The 20,718-nt window shown below is 35.9% G+C and overlaps 3 protein-coding genes across 3 annotated transcripts in view; 1 reads left to right on the top strand and 2 right to left on the bottom strand.

Moving 5' to 3' along the window:
- The first annotated feature begins 8,988 nt into the window (after positions 1-8,988).
- LOC108775330 (piggyBac transposable element-derived protein 3-like) lies at positions 8,989-9,420 on the top strand. Its single transcript, XM_018541659.1, has one exon. The coding sequence runs from the start codon at positions 8,989-8,991 to the stop codon at positions 9,418-9,420; it is 432 nt and encodes a 143-aa protein (XP_018397161.1).
- Positions 9,421-18,349: 8,929 nt separating this feature from the next.
- On the bottom strand, positions 18,350-19,798 carry LOC108775331 (polycomb protein eed-B). The gene has a single exon (XM_018541660.1). The coding sequence runs from the start codon at positions 19,647-19,649 to the stop codon at positions 18,372-18,374; it is 1,278 nt and encodes a 425-aa protein (XP_018397162.1). The 5' UTR covers positions 19,650-19,798; the 3' UTR covers positions 18,350-18,371.
- Positions 19,778-20,718, bottom strand: part of LOC108775328 (uncharacterized) — a 4,677-nt gene continuing 3,736 nt past the window's right edge. The window contains exons 3-5 of the mRNA XM_018541658.1: positions 20,272-20,460; positions 19,973-20,131; positions 19,778-19,888 (exon numbers count right to left, since the gene is read on the bottom strand). Coding sequence (XP_018397160.1) covers positions 19,778-19,888; positions 19,973-20,131; positions 20,272-20,460 — 459 coding nt within the window. The remainder of the gene's footprint in view (positions 19,889-19,972; positions 20,132-20,271; positions 20,461-20,718) is intronic.

The following is a 20,718-nucleotide window of genomic DNA, read 5'->3' as shown; positions in this document are numbered from 1 at the left end:
GAGTAATTCATTCTGTCTTTTTGCAATTGCTACCACTAATCGAAACGGTAAATCATTTCGAGTGATTCGTTCGTTTAACTACCCTTACTCTTCCTTCCTCCTTCCACCTTACGATAGCTGATAGCGGTTGGGCGCTAATAGTACTTTACAACCCCTATTTTTGGTAGATGGTCAAACGTAAGCATCGGGCGGGCCGACGTAAGAAAGAGAAAATAGAGGCCCTCCGCCGGTTGGGGATTCTGGTCAGTAAGAAGGTCCAGACAGAGACCCCGTTAGACGAGGCAGCTTGTCGGGAGCTATACAAAATTCGCCGAATAAAAAAGGAAAAAGGGGGATCGACAGCCATAGATCCTATCCCAGTCATAGACCTGACCGGGGACGACACTCCTTCTCCAGTATCACAATCTCCCGTTTCTTTTTCTCCACTCCCAGCGTCACAATCTCCCGTTTCTTTTTCTCCATCCCCAGCATCACGATCTCCCCTTCCTTCCCCAATCCCAATATCTTACTCCCCTATCACGACAGAGGAAAAAAGGATTTACTCAGAAATTTGGGAATCCTTAGAAGAGCTTCCCTTCCCCCCTCATTAACACACCATACAATAATTATATAGATGAACACAAAATAAATAATTATCTTTGAAAATAGAATGATATTTTTCTGCTTGTAAGGTTCTGTACACATACATACAGGGTGAGTCGGGAGGATCGCACCAAACTCCAGGAGTGTATTGTACATGTGAAAATAATAAAAAAAAACTCAAATGTTGTTATCCGATTCTCCTTTGTTTTTAAGTTATAGCGTTATTACAAAATTTCCTATCATAACATTCCTATAAGTTTTCAAAAATACAATGTCAAGTCAATGTCAGTGTATTGTCAAAGTGATTTACGTTTAGAGTTTGTACGATTCCAAGTGTTACAAAATGCCACACACTTATTCAAATCTTGAATATGCAAATATGGTGTTTGTGTATGGTTTTTGTAATGGGAATGCTACAGCTGCTGTTGAAGAATATCGTCGACGGTTTCCACGCCAGAGAATTCCGGATAAAAACGTATTTCTCAGAGTTTTCAATAAACTATGCGAGACCGGAACGCTTCCCAGTGCTAACATAACATCCGAACGAGCTACTCGACAAGGTTTAGAAGAAGTAGAAAATATTCTGGATTTAGTAGAAGATGATCCAATGACCAGTTCACGAAGAATTGCTACTCAATTGGGCATTCCTCAAACAAGAGTAATTAAAACAGTCCACGAACAAGGTTTCTATCCATACCATCTACAGCGTGTACAGCACCTACAACCGGAAGATTATGCCAGGCGCATGCAATTTTGTCGATGGATAAATAACAATCGTCGTGTTGTATCGCACATACTTTTTACCGATGAAGCAACCTTCACCCGTGACGGCGTTAATAATAGTCGCAACTCCCATGTATGGTCCGACGAAAATCCCCACGCAACAGTTGTAACTAATTTTCAGCACAAGTTTACAGTAAACGTGTGGTGTGGTATGGTCGATAGTTATTTAATTGGCCCTTTTATTCTTGAGAACCGCCTCACAGGAGAGCATTACTTCAATTTTTTACTAAATGAATTACAAGATCTACTAGAGGACCTTCCTCTAAACATCAGAATGCAAATGTATTATCAGCACGATGGAGCTCCTGCACATTTCGCTCGTCAGGTCAGGCAACATTTGGACGAAAGGTTTCCAGGGCGTTGGATTGGTCGCGGAGGTCCTACTAGTTGGCCTCCACGATCTCCAGACCTCACACCATTAGACTATTGTTTATGGGGCTGGTTCAAAGATGAAGTATACAAAGTTAAAGTCGACACTCGGGATGCACTAATTCAACGCATTAGAAATACTGCAGGCGATATCAAACAAAGACATGCAGCAATCAAGAGAGCAACTGGTGCTCTTTTTAGACGAAGCAGAAAATGTTTGGAGGCCAATGGTGGTATTTTTGAAAACCTATTACAGGAACGCTATTAATTAAAATGTAATCAATGTTACGATAAGAAATTTTGTAATAACGCTATAACTTGAAAACAAAGGAAAATCGGATAACAACATTTGAGTTTTTTTTTATTATTTTTACATGTACAATACACTCCTGGAGTTTGGTGCGATCCTCCCGACTCACCCTGATATTAAATTTTCGCATATATATAATTATCAATCATTTATAAGAAATTTTACATGTAACAATAATTTGTAATGATTTTATATGTACATATGAGGCATTCTTTTCAACGGGACCCCCCTGCTCTCCAAAATTGGTTTGCGTTTCAATTAATAGTTATGGGCGAAAACTTTAGTTAAAAAGAAATACTTTTAAATGCCGAGTGGCTGTTTTTGAAAATCAAAATGGCGGATCCAATATGGCGGACATATTTTTAAAAAGTTAATGGATTCGCTTGAAACTTGCTACTCGGGGGTTTTTGGGGTCGCTGATTACGAATCAGAAGTCAGATTTCGAAAATTCAATATGGCAGATCCAATATGGCGGACGCATTTTTTTAAATTCGATCAATTTGCATGAAAATTGTCACTCGGGGATTTTTAGGGTCGCTGATTATGAATCTTACGTCAGTTTTCAAAAAGACAAAATGGCGAAGCCAAAATGAAGAACCATCTTTTTTTAAATTTGAAATCTTAGTTAAATTTTCAAAAATTTTTAAAAAGGTCTCTGTGCTTTACAATGTTGACAATGTCATCATATTCAAAATTGTGCATGTAATTTTTTGATTTTTTCAAATAAGAATTTTTTTTTAAAGAAATTTTAGCAGTATGAGTATTTGAGTGGCATCTTGTTCCAAATTTCAGTTTTCTACAATAGTTGAAATTCATTAAAAGTAACCACTTAAAAAAATTCCTGTGAAATCTTCGTGAATTTCTCTGGAATTGATGCCCGGAATAATCCCAGAAAATCCACAAATTTGGCTGTTGTTTTCTTTAAAGCCTCATAGAAGTTTTCATCTTTTCTGTTTTTGTAGCAAATCGTTTAAAACAATCTAATTTCTAAACAAATTCTTTAAGTCTCTCAGAATCTGGAAGCACAGTTAATTGTTCTTATTATCAATTTCAACTGAAATGATAATCTCTGTGGATTATGTTAACTTATATTCAAAAAAATTATCCTTTAGTTCATCGAGCATTTCTTTGAATTCATTTTCTTGTTAACGCGTAACATTCATTTTCCGCGTAACCTTGTTTTTCATTAAATTCTGCGTAGCAACACTTTGATTGTAAACATCGCTTTCGCATTTTCAATTAGTTATTGTATAGACGAGAGATATTTCGAACGCATTTATAACGCCACACGCGCATTACCATTTTTTGTAAACGGCATTTTCAGCGCACTATTTTCGCTTCTTTTTATGTGAATGATTGTGAATCGTAGTGAAATACATGATTAGTTTTTCACCAAGAAAACCAAGTGTTTATTGCACCGGAGTCCTGGATATTCTTTCCTCCTATTGGCTTCGGGATATTCTCGCCCGGAACAGTAATATAAAATTAATTTCTAAGAGCAAAAATTTATTATTCTGTGTTATTTGTATTATTACTGTTTACTTCTATCAGTGTTTATTTCTATTGAACAAAGAAGATTTCAGTTATTATTATTTTGTGATATATTTCAGTCTTGTATTAAAAATGCCAAAAGTTTGGCCTAATACACATTTTGATAGATGTTGCAATCCTTATGCCCGAGATCAGCACAAAGGCAAAGGACTACGTGTTTTATCGAAGAGTTTAAAACTTAAATTTCCTAATATTCCAGACGATTCGAAAATTTGTTGCAATTGCAGAAGCTTAAAGATTCCGTGTAGAAATGAAAATGAAGTTACAGAAGAGAATGAAAATAAAGTTTTAGAAGAGAATGAAAATGAGTCGATAAATTCAATGGAAACTTCTTCAACACCGTGTTTAAATCCTGATGATGAAAGAGAGAGTAGATCAAAGAGAGAAATTGAACTTGAAGAAATGCTCGATGGACTGAAAGAAAAATTTACGAATTTAGGATTATTTGATCCACAAAGGTTAACGATTCTAACACTTCTCCCAGATTCTTGGAGTATTAAGAAAATCGCAAAGGAGTTTGGTTGCTCTAGAAAATTTGTTAGAAAAGCTAAACCAGTTGAAAGCATCGAAAGGGGTGTTAGCGGAAACTACAGTAAGAGCTGGAAAGAAATTACCGGAACCAACGGTGCAACAAATTATCGAATTTTTTGAAAGCGACATTAATAGCAGAACAATGCCAGGAGTGAAAGATGTCAAATCAGTCAAGGTTAATGGCATACGGGAACTAAAACAAAAAAGATTATTGTATTTGGATTTAAAAGGTTTTGGATTCACAATGTACATGAAAGAACACCCAGATTTTCCCGTAAGCTTTAGTAAGTTTGCGGAATTGCGTCCCAAACACTGTATACTTATGGGAAGTCCTGGAACACATGCAGTATGTCTTTGCACTCACCACCATAATTTTAATTTGATGTTAGATACCATTAACATTGAAAATCTGACAAATGAGTCTGAGAAACCAATGAAGAATTCCACAGAGTGTATCTCACAAATTGTGTGTGAAAATTCAACTGATGCATGTCATCTGGATGAGTGCAAAAATTGTCCAGACACTGAAGAGCTGTCCAAACATTTGGAAAAGTGTTTACAAGACAACAATATCCATCAAGTGCAATTTAGTCAATGGACAGGAACTGACAGATGCACTTTAAACACTCATCTGCTTTCTTCTGAAGACTTTGTTGAAGAATTGTGTGAAAAGCTTGCAAATTTAAAGTCACATTCATTTATTGCAAAACAGCAGGCCCAGTACTTTGAAGATCTGAAGAATAATCTTTCTGAAAATCAAGTATTAGTAACGTTAGATTTTGTCGAAAATTACAAGTTTGTCGTTCAAGATGCGGTTCAGGCTTTTCATTTCAACAATGATCAGTCCACTGTGTTCACTGTAGTTAGCTATTTTAAAGAGAATTCCAAATTGGGACACAAGAGTTTTGTTTATTTATCGGATAGCACTCAACATGACACAGCTGCTGTCTACACCATTCAACGCCTTTTAATTGCAGAATTGAAGAAAATCTTGAATGTTAAAAAAATTATTTACTTCAGTGATGGTGCTAAGCAGCATTTCAAAAACAGATACCAAATTTGCAACTTGGCACATCACGAAGAGGACTTTGGTATTGAAGCTGACTGGCACTATCATGCAACCGCTCACGGGAAAAATGCATGTGATGGCATCGGAGCTGTTTTTAAAAGAGAAGCTGCGAGAGCTAGTCTCTTAGCTAAACCGACAGAAGCAATAACAACTGCTTCTAAGCTTTACGATTGGGCTAAGGATAGGTTTGAAAAGATAAATGTTTTTTTCTATCGCAAAGTAGAATACGAAAAAGTCAAGAGATCATTGAATGCAAGATTTAATTCTGCTCCTGCTGTTCCTCAGATTCAAAAAAGTCATTCCTTCACGGTAACAGGCAATAAATGTTTGCTAATCAAAATCTATTCGAATTCTTCCAACGGCAAAACGATTTCCTACTAGGCAATTAAAAATCAATAAAAATTAAAAAAAAATAAAAAAACCATTAAAAACAGAGAAAAAAATAAAAATTAAACCAAAAAAAAAAAAATAATGTGGGCATCATTTTTAAGATGATGACAGTGTCAACCCTGTAAAGCACAGAGACCTTTTTAAAAATTTTTGAAAATTTAACTAAGATTTCAAATTTAAAAAAAGATGGTTCTTCATTTTGGCTTCGCCATTTTGTCTTTTTGAAAACTGACGTAAGATTCATAATCAGCGACCCTAAAAATCCCCGAGTGACAATTTTCATGCAAATTGATCGAATTTAAAAAAATGCGTCCGCCATATTGGATCTGCCATATTGAATTTTCGAAATCTGACTTCTGATTCGTAATCAGCGACCCCAAAAACCCCCGAGTAGCAAGTTTCAAGCGAATCCATTAACTTTTTAAAAATATGTCCGCCATATTGGATCCGCCATTTTGATTTTCAAAAACAGCCACTCGGCATTTAAAAGTATTCCTTTTTAACTAAAGTTTTCGCCCATAACTATTAATTGAAACGCAAACCAATTTTGGAGAGCAAGGGGGTCCCGTTGACAAAGAATGCCCCATATATATTAATTTGTAATGATTTTATATATACCAATCAATTGTTACGTCCGGGGGACTCCACGAATCTTTTCTTTCGTAGAAAAGCTAGAAATATAATAAGGATTAACTAAATAAGGAGTACGAAGAAACTTAAACAAATAATATCGTTTCTTCCTGCTTCTCATTTCTAATTTGAAGATCAATGAGTGAGCGTCGACAAACAATTACTAAATAATTAAAAAAGAAATTTGTCTTAACCGACAAATTCAGATGATAAGCCACGTCGCGAGATCAAAAGGTCAACCGACACTCATGGATCTTATAGAAAAACATCTTCGGGTTAACAGAGTTCAACGCTACACGCGCGATTCCAGGACCAATGAAAATTCGACACATCATTTGACCCAAATTTTTCCATTTCCCGGAAGTCAATCCCGATCAAAGTCCAAAATTCGATTACACAAAGAAGGGCATATTGCCCTCCGTAAGTATAAATACTAGCCCTCCACGATGCCCACACGCAGTTCGATCTCGATTTCTCAGTTAAGCGGTTCAATTTTGATTCTCCAGTTCGAAGTTCGCCATTTCAATTCAGATTCACAGTTCGGCTCTTCAACTTCGATTCAAATTTATAAGTTCGGCAGTTCGCCAGTTTGACTGTCCGGCAATTAATAATTTATTTGATCAATAAATTCGGTTTTTTCCAAATTTCAATCTCCTCGGAGTTTCGCGATTGAGTGAAAACCATCAACCAGCCGAAGCCACCCACGAACTGTCCACCTGGCCTCCAGTCGCTGAAGGAACTCTATTCCACTCTATTCCAGTATTTTATAAAGGTAGAAATTTAAATTTTCTTTCTAATTTTATTTTTTTTTTATTATATTTCGCACGACCATCTACGGTATCTCTCTCTCTCCTTTCTTCTTCACGCACACTCTTTTCCCTTTACTTTCAGAGTCGCTTCAGCAACCGCTGCCTCAAGCGATTCTCTCTTTCTCTTTATTTTTCCGAATTGCTTCAGCATTCGTGCCTCAAGCGATTCTCTTTATTTTTTCAGGATCGCTTCAGCAACCGCTGCCTCAAGCGATTCTCCCTTTTCCTTTACTCTTCAGATTCGCTTCAGAAACCGCTGCCTCGAGCGATTCTCTCCTTTATTCTTTCTTTTCTTTTTTTTTTCTCTTTTCTCTCTCTCTCTCTTTCTCTCCTTAAATTCTTCCTTTCCTTCCTAACTCCCCTAATGAGAGAAATATACTTTTAGATGGTATGGAACAATAACCATCGCGCAGGACGACGGAAGCGAAGTAAAGTCCAAAAACCGAAACGGAAGAAATCGGCCAGGGACCAATCTTCCACCACAATCCCCGTAACAGACTTAATTTCTAAAGATCCTTCTGCGTCATCCGATCTCATAGAAGAATACCCTCTTTTTGATTCTCCAATACCTCCGAAGGATCGTACAGCCTTCGGAGAAGTTCTTGAGTCCCTCCATACACTGTTAGAATCTTCCACACACCCTTCTTCAAAGGATACACCAATACCTGTCATCGATCTAACAGAATGTGAATCAGTTCCCTCTCCCCTTCCCATTTCATATTCCCCCGTTCCTTTCGAACCAGATATTCCTATTAATGAGTTATACCTCGATTTAGAGGAATACCTCAACACTCAATCTCCCTTTCCCTCATCAGACACATCATTCATATACAAGCCGTATCTCACAATTAAAAAATATTAAAATAATTTATAGAAATGTTAAGTTCGATTAATTAATAGTTCATTTTTAGATTGTTAACTATGCATTAAGAATAAAAATCTTGTCAACAAAAAAAGAATATTAAAATAATTTATAGAAATGTTAAGTTCGATTAATTAATAGTTCATTTTTAAATTGTTAACTATGCATTAAGAATAAAAATCTTGTCAACTAAAAAAGAATATTAAAATAATTTATAGAAATGTTAAGTTCGATTACAATTAATAGTTCATTTTTAAATTGTTAACTATGCATTAAGAATAAAAATCTTGTCAACTAAAAAGGAATATCAAAATAATTTATAGAAATGTTAAGTTCGATTAATTAATAGTTCACTTTTAGATTGTAAACTATGCATTAAGAATAAACATCTTGTTTTACGTTTATTCCTGTAATTTACTCAGAACCTCCCTCGACTCATTCCTCATCCCACTAAGTCGCACGGTCCGATCCCTGATCAAAAGGATTAAGTTCCTTGATCTAAAAGGGGACCGACGGAGACACAGTCGCAGGACTGGGTAATAGCGTCGCACGCTGACGTTGACCCATATCTGTGACCTTATTGCGTCTCCGACTTGTGGCACGCGTCTTAAAGCGTCTGCCACAAGAGCGGTGTCAGTTGCGTCCTCCCGTGCCCCCTCCTCGATTCCTAAATTTTCCTATCCAATAACGAATCTTGGGGCTTGGACGTAACACTACTAATGTAAATGGTTATCTTCTCACTGACAAAGATTTTAAAGTTTTCATAGGAATAATTATTTTATCGTCAATAAATAAACTACCTTCACAAAGAGACTATTGGTCAAACAATCCACTGTTAAGATCAGAACCCGTTGTACAAGCTATAAGCCGAAATAAATTTATGGTCATCAAATCAAAATTGAAATATGCTTTACCAGAAGACAGAGATGATGAGGACAAGGTGTGGAAGGTAAGACAAATTTTAGATATTTTTAGGAACAACATTCTAACATATGGTTTTTTCTCAACAGCTCTGTCAGTGGATGAGATGATGCTAAAGTTTTTTGGGAGACTATCAATCAAGCAATTCATAAAATCCAAACCCATTAGATTTGGTATCAAAATGTGGGGAATTTGCGACGCAAACGGATATGTTTATGATTTTGACGTCTACTGTGGCAAAAATTCGGATAAAGGATTGAAATTAGGCAAAATTGCAATGGGAAGTCGCGTTGTTATTCAGATGCTCAACCAGCTTCTCACACATACGTCTCCTCGCAAGCTTTGTTTGTATCATTTATATTTTGACAACTTATTTTGCTGTCCCGATCTCATGGTACATCTAAAAAACTTAGGTTTGCGAGCGACTGGAGTAGTCCGCTCTGATCGAATACGAGAAAAAAATTCCATTGATAAAGATGCACCCAAAGGAACCCATGCGGCTAAGCATGATAAAAATAGTGGCCTCAACTTCATTACTGCGCGCGATTCCAAAGACGTATCTATTTTATCAACAGCAGCTGGTGTTTCTCCACAAATGCCCATGAAACGTTAGGTAAAAAACGAACGTGCAAGAAAAGAAGTGAATTTTCCAAATGCTTTCTCAAAATATAATCAATTTATGGGAGGTGTTGATCTGCATGATCAGCACTGTAATCGGGTGCTACCCTCCATAAGATCAAAGAAGTGGACTTGGATTCCTTTCGTAAGAATTCTGCAGGCCTCTGTTACTAATGCAACAGTTTTATATAATACTGTAAGAGATAAAAAAAATTACATCAAAACTAAAGACGCTGCGCTGGCTATATGTGAAGAATACTTGAAGGAGGCATCGGCTGCAAATGAACATAATATAGTACCTTCGAAAAATGCCAATATTTGCAGCACTGAAAAATGTGTAATTAAAACTAGAAATTTCTGTAAGACCTGTCAATCGTATATTTGTAAAATATGTTTACAAAAAATTGAAAGTTGTCTACAAAGAAGCATCAAACTAAGCAAATCAGATGAAAATTTGCGTGAAAAGCATAACCTGATCGTATCGCCGAAAAAAGATACTTGTATAAATAATTTATGCAAGGTAAGAACACAAAGATTTTGTGCAAATTGCAAAATTCATATTTGCAAAAAATGTTCCGATCATAAACATATTTAAAATTAAAAAAAAATTAAAAAATGACGAAAAAGACAAAAACAAAACAAAAAAGAAACAAAGAATGGAAATTAAACCAAAAAACAAAAAAAAAACAAAAAACCAAAAAATAAAAAACAAAAAAAAGGTTCTTTATAAACGTCTACCTCCACGCTGTAAGAATTGGAAACATTTGTATTGAAGAAATGGCTAAAGACGTTCCATATGCAAGCACATACAAAAATGTCGAGCCTGTTTATCAAAAAATCATTGAAATAGAACTCTACGTAAATTAAATTCTACAGATTTTCAAAATTTCGACCTAACTAATCTTTTACTAATTTTTAGAACTACATTCATTTGCAATTTTTGATACCACAAATAGTATTTTTTAAAAACTGCCGATTTTTACCCCTTTAGGCTATTTTATGGGGTGGTAACGAAATTTAACCTTAGATAACAAAAGAAAAGATGTTTTCTACTATCTGTGATATGTTTTCCCCCATTTTTACCTGTTTTCAAAAGCCGAAACAATTTTTTTTCAGAAAAATCCGTAAAATAGCAATTTTTTGTAAAAACGTTATTTTAGGTGTGGTCGCACAACCCCTTTATGATGAAAAATGAATTTTTTGTGTGTATAACTTTATTATTTAGACATTTTGAGCCGGAGTTTTCGTGGTTTCAACTATCGCCAAGACCTCTTTCGCATCGAAAATACGATTTAAAAAAAAAAGTTACCTTAAAAAAATCATGTTTTTTTTTTAAATTGAAAAATAGGGTAGGAAGGGGTGGTTTTTTCAAAATTTTCGTGCCGGATTCTGAAAGAGCACACTTGAAAATACCCGCCTACAAATTTTCAGATTTTTTTAAGCATAAATAACAAAGTTGTCCGTGCTTAAAATTGACGGACAAAAACGGACAAATTGGGTCAATAAGGGTTAACCTTAAGGGGACGGGGTTTCGACCCATTTCCCTCACCTCGTGCATCCTCAAAATCTTTGAACGTATGATTTTGAACAGATTGTACTGGCTTTCTGAATCCCCCTCTTCTCCTCTACCTTTTCTCTTTCCGGACAATCAGTTTGGTTTCCGGAAATTCAGATCCTGTCAAGATAATTTAATTTCCTTTACTGCTCACATCCACGCTGCCTTTGTTAGGAAACAAAATACTATAGCGGTCTTCTTAGACATTAAATCAGCGTTTGATAATGTTCTTCCACATATCTTAATTCAGGATCTTATTTCTTTGGGCTTCCCTCCTCTTTTTGTTAACTTCATTAAGAACCTTATCTCTTCGCGTAATATTCAGTTTGTCATTCAAGGCTCCCTTTCTCCCCCTTACGTCTCACGCAAAGGTACTCCGCAGGGCTCTGTTCTGAGTCCTACCCTTTTTAACATATATCTTAGATATATAAACGATGCTCTTCATCAAGATACTTCTCTCCTATAATTTGCTGACGATATCGTCATATATTCCTCTAGTGAGAATTTAGCTTCTGCTCTATCATCGATTAATAACTCTATGTCTAACATTCAACGCTATCTGTGCGGAAGGGACCTCGAAATTTCTCCTAGTAAAACTCAACTCATGGTTTTTTCTAAAAAACATAAGCTCAATCTTGATAATATTAATATCACTCTTCAAGAGACTACTATATACCCTTCTTCGTGTGTGAGATTCTTGGGGGTTTATTCGGATCCTAAACTTACTGGAAACAAACACATAGAATATATCATCTCTAAAGGTAGACGCATCAACTCAGTTTTGTCTGCATTGAGAGGTACGTGGTGGGGTGCTCATCCTCAACTCCTTATTAATATCTACAAAGCCTTGACCCGTGCTGCATTGGAATATGCTGCTCTCATCTTTGCTCTTAGAGATAATCAATCTACAGCAAAATTACAGCGAGTTCAAAATCAGGCTCTCCGTCTTTCTTGCGGATATCATATCTCCACTCCGATCAATGTTATTCATGCAGAAACCAAGATCCCGCTTTTAAGATATAGATTTGAGCTGCTCACAGCTAAGTACTTTCTTAAAGTAATTTCGATACGAGACCATCCGGTCTCTATCAAGATCCATTACCTGTGCGATTCTCTCCCACATTCTAAACAACTTACTTATCTCAGTAATAATTTCCCAGCTGCGCTGGTGTTTAAACGCATATGGCTCTACAAGCACTCTCTCCATATTACCCCGACTCTCCCTTCCTTCCAAAACTCTTTTACCTCTACCATTACTACCACGTCTTATCTCACCTTAGAACGTAATATTCTTGACAACCTATCAGATATCCCTCCTCACGTTCTTCAACTAGTCTTTTGCCAGACTTTTGAAGCACAATTTAAGGATGCAACGATTTTTTATACCGACAGTTCTAAGGTTGATGACAATACCTTTGTTGGATCTGCCGTTTACTCACCCCAGCTACAACTGAATTTTATGTGTAAACTCCACCCCGACGCCACGATCTTTACAGCTGAGGCATGGGCTATATATAATGCTCTTTTATTCGTCCTACACAACAACTTGGAACGCTCAATCATCGTGTCGGACTCTAAAAGCGTTCTTGATACATTAAAGGGGTACCGCAACAAAACTAACAACTACATCATTTCCTACATCAGAGCCCTCCTTGATGAAGCCAAGTCAAACGATATTCTTGTCACATTCATCTGGATTCCATCTCATCGTGGTATCGAAGGTAACGAGATAGCAGATCAGCTTGCCAAGAGAGCTATCAGAGAGGGTATCGATTCAAACTTTAAGCTTCCGTACTCGGACATGTTCGCTATACCTAAGAGGCAACTTGAGCGCGCTTTCGATCTTTACTTGGAGAACACAGCCTCGCATAAAGGCCGCTTCTACTTTGACAACTGCTACAATAAGAAACGCAAGAAATCCTAGTTTCAAGAATCTCATCTCTCTCGTGTCATGATTGTCACCATTAACCGTCTTAGAAGCAACTATTACAACCTTAATCATAGCCTTTTCCGAAAAAACCTTGTTGATGATCCCTCTTGTTCCTGTGGAGCCCCAATCCAGGACCTAGTGCACATTATTTTCCACTGCCCGCTTACTGCCTCACACGCTATCCCTCTTAGAACAGCCCTACATAGTCTCATCTCGGAGCCCTTTCAGGATCCTTACTCCTCTATTATTCTCGCACTCAACGCCCTTCCGCCAAAATTGCTCGCCTTTTCGTAAGCTTCTCCCTCGCTTAATTGTGCTCGATTTCTTTGATTCAAATTTTCGCGGCGCTTTCTCACGGGCAACCTATCGATGCGCTTGCGTCGACCCACGGCACGTAGAAACCCTCTAATCAGAGTCGCGAAATAACGTTTCCAAATTTGATTGGTGCTGACATTTTTCAGCAAAAACCGGAAATAGTCATGGCGTCAAATTTAAGTCTATCTACATTCGCTGCCCATTTTGCTCTTTTTTCAGGATTACGAGGAAAGACTTTCATAATATAACCCTTTTTTACAGAATTATTGCAGTCTGGCGCAGAACAACCAGTCATTTTAGAAAATATAATTTTATGAAATACAGTATTAATTTAAAAAATATAATAATGTAATTTCTTTCTGATAACTGTATTTAGATTCACATGTATTAGGTGTTAATGTATCACAATTTTTCTTCACGCGTGCACGTAATGTGCCCTACACAAAGAAAAATTCTATGTGTAACAGTGGGGACATATTTGTTTATAGGTCGACACGGGCGTCCCCACAATAAACAACTTTCCCCCATTGTTACACAATGTACTATAATCGCTACTTCCGGGTTTTGCTGAGCAACTTTCCCCCATTGTTACACAATGTACTATAATCGCTACTTCCGGGTTTTGCTGAAAAATAGTCGCCGACCTAACCTTATTGACGTTATTTCGCGACTCTGATTAGAGGGTCTCTAACGGCACGGACATTTCCCCCTCCCAGTCCCAGCGGCGAACTTCGTTCCCCGCTTGTCCCCTGTGAGAAAATACAACCTTCTTAGGTTTTGTTATCCGAGGCGAAGATATCGTCTCTCGGCGCCAACTCCACTTCAAGAGATTCATCAGTTCATCTATATAGACTATATTAACATTATAAGACGTGATCTGGCCGTATTGCCTCCGCTCCCTGAGAGGTTGGAGCCATTAACTAAGAAGAAGACTCATCAGAATCGGAAAATTAACTCAAAACCTAAAATGGGTCTACTTTTATTTTACGGAGTGGAGTCTCCTTAATATCTTACTTCCTGATGACAGCATACCTGGCTGTACATATGATAAAATGGCGTCGAAAGAAAGACAATATATTAGAGCTCGTTTTCTGCAAGTAGTATCTACGGACATAAGGTTTGAAAAAGTTCAAACGCAACCGGATGGTACGCCTTGTGGAATATATGCTGCGGCTTTTGCAACGGATGTAGCCTTAGGTAAAAATCCTTGCAAAGAGAAATATTCCAAAAACGTTGAATTAATGAGACATCACTTTGTTTCTATCGTAGCAAGCGATACATTCTTGCTTTTCCCAGAGGATAAATATAATTATATTATTAATTATTTCAAGGAATATTGTTATACGGAAGTGTAATTGCACGCTGTAATATGATAGAACGGTCAGAAATAAATACATAACTGACTTATAAATATTTTTTAATTATAAAAATATTATTAAAATATTTTTAATATGAGTATGTCTTGTAGACGGGAATATTTGCCTATGTTATGAGCTAAGCACAACAATGGAGAAAAAATGTTTGGTTGCGTTTCACGGGAATGGGCGATGGAGGGGCCCATTCTATATTGTCAAAATTAATGTGTGATAATATATAATTTTATGTCTTGTTTTTATATTTACTACAAATCGTCCCAAATACTTCATTTCCAGATAAATTGTTATTTATCCTAAATAATCTCCTAGATAAAGTTATCTACAGGATTAAAAATTGGACATAAATGTTGTTTGAGTCCATGACTTTGACATTACATGTCAAGGTCAAGGCCACTGGAGGTTATTCCTTAGCACAGAGATGTCCGTAACTGACTGTGAGACGAAGAACGTAAATCATAGTTATACGACAACGCAAAATATGTTGACGTACTATATATTACGATACGCTCATGTTCTACGACTCAGTTATAGCCATCTTTATGTGCAGCTCATAAATCCAATCCCTTTTTGAATACTGTATACTATATATATGTAACACATATATACAAGGTGTTCCATACGTCCCGGACCGGCTAAATATCTCGGAAAGTATGCACTTTTGAGAAAAATGTTTCAAACAGAAGTTGTAATATATAAAATGATGCATTCAGTGATGATAGCAGTTTCACTTTGTCAAGTCAAGGTCACGTCGATTTTCTTTTTAATAGAATACTCTATTTTTGATTCCAGAATGTGATAGCTGATGTCAAGAGCTTTTCAAAACACTATAAAAATATTTAATACCACGCGGAGGAGACCGATCTTATCTTCATTGGCTGCATTATTCTCCAATCTTTCTCCGAGCACAAAAGACATGTCAATCCGCCTGGGCAACCTCCGCATGGTATTACATATCTTAGGTAATGCTAGTGCCGGCGATACTGTAACTTTGAAGCATTATAACTTGAAAAGCACTTCATGAAAAAATATTTTATTATAGCGTTTTGGAAAGCTCTCGACATCAGCTATTAGATTCGTGAATCAAAAATAGGGTGTTCCATTTAAGAAAATCAATGTAACCTTGACCTGACCTTGGCTACGCAATCCAAGGTCAAACTGATAGGATCAGTAAATAGATATTTTTAAACCATATAACTTTTGTCCGAAACACTTTTCTGTCAAACTTATATTTCCCGAGATATTTAGGTGTCCCGATCTTTTTGGGACACCCTATATACAGTATTACAATAAAATGTTGTATGTGTGTATTATGATGTGTGAATATACACACAAATAAGAATTATTTATACTGTGAGGTATTCATGCAGATATTCCCTGTGTTTATTTATACGCAATTACAATTAAATTTGATCGTGTGTGTATGCGCGCGTGCGTGCATATTCACAATACATGAAATTTTAATATTGCGTACAATAAGCGTAGGAAATATTTTCATAAATATCTCAGCATAAATAACTTCTATTTCTAACGAGTGTATATTCAAACAATGTACCCATAAATGCAATATTATAATCAACATGAAAAGTATAAAGGACTAATTTAAAAACAAATAATAAGTAAAGAGCAAATAAGAGCCAAATTTATCTCATTTGAGAAATCAAAGAATTATAATTGTATAAAGAAATTTTTGAAAATACATTACAATAAATTACAATAAAATACAAAAAGATGTTCAATATCCCCATATCATAGCATTACATATGTTCCGGTCTCTGTATTGGACCCTCTTCAGATAATCAAAGTTAATATAAAAATTATTATATAAATTGTGTCATAAATAAATTGATCTTATTTACATTATCATAACATTGCACCAAGCGAGAGCACATCAGAACCTCCAATTCTGTTAGCAAAACGGTTTCATCAGCCGATTGATTGAAATTTTACAGATCTGATTATGTTGAAATGTATTTATTATAAGTTTAAAAAATCTATTATCTAATTTGCTCAACGGAATTAATTTTGACATTTATATTGACCTTCTTTTATCTTATTTAAAAACTTTTTTAACTTGACTACAATGTAACACCTGTTGACATTTTGACCGATTGGAGGTTTATGACCATTTTTGACTATGAAGACAAAACCATGTACCATAGCGGTGAGTAATTCTGGATTCATTGTCGTTAGCAAATTAGATAACAGATTATAAGTACATTTTAGCATAATCAGATCTGTAAAATTTCAATTAATAGGCTAATGAACCGTTTTGCTAACAGAATTGGAGGTTTTGATGTGCTGTCACTTGGTACAATGTTACATAACAATGTAATTGTAAGATCAATTTATTTATGATATAATTTATATATAATAATGGATTTTATCTTTGATAATCTGAAGAGAGTCCAATACAGAGACCGAAACGTATGTAATGCTATGATATAGGGATATTGAACAATAACTTTTTGTATTTTATTGTAATGCATTTTCAAAAATTTCTTTATATAATTATAATTCTTTGATTTCTCAAAAAAGAAAAATTTGACTCTTATTTGCTCTTTACTTATTATTTGTATTTCAATATTATAATATTGTATACATATATAAGGACATGTGTCACTATTATATATTTCAGCATGCAAACTCATCTTTTCTTTTTAGTAAAAAGAGGTGAATAGCTACACATGTGTATGCAATACATGTATTCATGTATTGACAGATTATATAACTTAAAATGACATCGCATCGAAATTACTACTACCGTGTATCGAAGTATACTGTCAGTAAAAATCTGTATTTCACATATTATGTGTATTACAGATTACTAGTAATGACAATGTGAGCGCACACAATCATATATCGGACTGCGTTCAATCCAGACGCTCAAACACAACATATGTGCGTTACGAATAGACCGAGCGACTGGGCCCAACTGGGGCCTGACTGGAGTCTGGGAACGGTCAACGCGGCGTGCCGGCGTGAGGCCGGCGGCGACGCGTCAAAAGATGTAAGCGGACGGTGAAAAATCTATGTTATCAACTTCGATCAAGCTCGGCCGTCACTCCAGCATCCCCTTAAGTGCTAAAGTTCAATGTAATTACTGTAATCACTATTGAAATTATTTGAAATTTGAATTTGATGCAAAGCAAACGTTAAGTAAGGTTCAAAGAATATATTCAAGTACAAAAAACTGAATGAACTAGGTTTTTTCCATTTCTTTCCAACGGTAGAAACTTTCGTTCAGAAAATGACAGTTACTGACCACAAGTTTTTAGTTATTGAACAGAAAAATGACAGTGATTGACCATTAGTATGAAAACCATTAAAATGAAGAAAAAAATTCAGAAAATGAAACGAATAAATTTAATGAAATGTTATTAAAAATTTTTAAAAAGATTTTCATTAATATTTATAAATTCTCATCTGCTCAGGTCTTATACAAGTCTGCCTCGTAAAAAACAGACTGTAAATTGAATTGTTAGTAAGTATCAGTTATTACTATGCTGTGATATTAGCTGTTAATTTGACTTGGATTTTAATATGTAGGCAAATTCATAACAAATAGTCAATCACTATATCGTGATAATCACTGTACATACCGTATATACAACACGAATATCGTGAATTTATGTTTGACTTTGAATTACTCTATTAGACTGATACATTTAATCTCTATACTTAAATAATTGCTACAAAAAATACAAATATATTTAATATAGAGTTTATATAAAAAAAGGCACATCTCTTCTTAATAGTGATACAAAATAGAATTAATGATCGCGATTCCATCTCCAAATTGTCGCGTCGTCGCAGACGCATAATAACACGGAGCCATCTCGGCTTAGGCTAGTTTGACGAATCGGTACGGTGCAACGGGGATGCTGAAGAGACCAGCAACGTGCTTGCCCAGGCTCGTCTACGTCCAAATCCCAAACATAAGTGCGGCCGACCTGATTTCCTAACGCGATCGTGCGCTGCCAGAAATCCATGGAGAAGCGTATAAACCAAATGTCACACTCCTTAAACTCGAAACGGTGTAAAACCGTTGCGCTTGTTTCTCCATTGCGTAACTGTGAGTCCTCGAGTCTACCTGGTTTCCAGCACACAATACAGTTCTCGCAGGATTTGCTCAGGATAAAATCGCCGAACCACTTCACGCAGTCCACATAATTTCGATGAACGTCACGAGTGGTAAAGTCTGGAAAATGTTGCAGTATTGAATCAAAGGGTCTGCCATTGCGAGTGGGATTGCAATGATAAGACTGCTTTATCGCATCCTGCATGTCTGGCTTCTCCAAGGACCACAACTTAAGAGCATGGTCCATTCCGCATGAAATGATTCTTTGTCCCTTTATGTCGAAATCAGCACTCAGGACTTCATCTCTGTGACCCTCCACGCCACCGAAGATCGCGACACACACGTCTGTTTTGATGTTCCATAGCCTTAAAGCGTGATCTTTCGATGCGGACAATAGGATGTTTGGATCTCTCGGATGAATCTTCAGCTCATTTATCGCATGTCCATGGCCAATGTAATGTTTGATACAAGTCATTGTCGTAGGACTTATAACCCGGATAACTCCGCGGGATCCCGCCACAGCTAGCAAAGGCTTCCCAGAATCGTCGTATGACCACGCGCATGTGTAAAAGTTCTCCTCTGTATCTGGATCGGCGTAACATTGTTGTAACTGTATATTTCCACTCTGCGGACATTCGTAGATGCTTACGCGATTGCTACCCACAGAGGCAAATACCAACGGTTCGCCTTCTTTCAAATTATAATTGAATTGTACGCCAAATAAGGGCTGTCCATGATCCTCCTTGACACTGCAGCAAAATTTATACATCGGTTTGTCAGTACAAGGTTTATACTTTGTCGTTTTACTTCTACGACGGCCTTTTCGTTTATAACGGGCGCTACGAGTGGGCGTATCGCTGCGGTGAGTACCGGCAGTGGAATTACTCCCAATGCTGCATTCGGTCACATCACTGTCATTCTCGCTGTCCTCTTGGCTAGAAGCGTATGTCTTACCACTTGATTTTTTCATCTTGACACTGATGCTTGATGATTTAAACAATATAATTGACGACTGATGATGATTCGATGTATAGTCTTGAGAAAAAATACGATATGTGAATTATCAACGAACCATCTTATGCAATACTCTACAGTAATCTAGTTGTGCTGCACAACAGTTCCAATAACTGGTAGACCACTGTTTAATCCCAATATTCCTTCTGTTATATTTAGAATTCTGCTTCCTAAAGATACACAGGCTTGCATATTCTAAAATAAAAAATATATTTTGAAATATAAATATTTGTAGAATTTTTTTGATACACATGTACATAGAGTTGAATATAAACTTACAGAAATATTAGCAGAAAGGAAACGAATATTATAATTGTGACAAAGCTTCTTTGCCTCGTGGATCAATCCCATAACATTGGATACTCCATTGCAATTTACTACGCAAACTGCACCAGACAGTACAAAACTTTCCTCTATCCTGACTATATTAGCTTTTATCTAAAACATTAATAATAATAATAATACTAATAATAATAGATAGAATGAATTAATAAAAATTAATGAATTGCTGAAGATAATGAATCACTTATAGCATGATGAAGAGATTATAATAAAAATTATATACAAAGGAGACTTACTTCTGACAAGGTTTGTGAAATTTTTAAATCAAAAGGAAAAATGATAAAATCCACAGAGATATCTATCCTTGTTTTCACAACATCCGTAATAGATTCAGCCTGATGGACACATATCTCCCACTTCCTTTCTTTTGCACTTTCATGTAAGCCCTGCGATATCTTTTGACATAAATCAGCTGACCCTACTACCTGAAAAGAAATATTCTAAATATAGTAAATAGTAAGTATATATTTAGTATAACAGTTATATAGATTTAACATTTATTGATACAAATAATTTCCAGTAAATTGTAACATAAACTGCACACGAAAGTAATATTCTCTGTCTATAACTTTTACTTATTTTATTATATAATTAGTTTGCTTGTTGATATAGTAAAAAAAATAAGTACTATGTACTCACAAAATAACAAAACAAATTGAAATTCAATTACTATATGTATACTT

The sequence above is a fragment of the Cyphomyrmex costatus genome, unplaced genomic scaffold, assembly GCF_001594065.2.
Source record: "Cyphomyrmex costatus isolate MS0001 unplaced genomic scaffold, Ccosl1.0 scaffold298, whole genome shotgun sequence".
NCBI lineage: Eukaryota > Metazoa > Arthropoda > Insecta > Hymenoptera > Formicidae > Cyphomyrmex > Cyphomyrmex costatus.
Note: the sequence above shows the minus strand (reverse complement) of the source record. Positions and strands in the feature narration are given on the sequence as shown.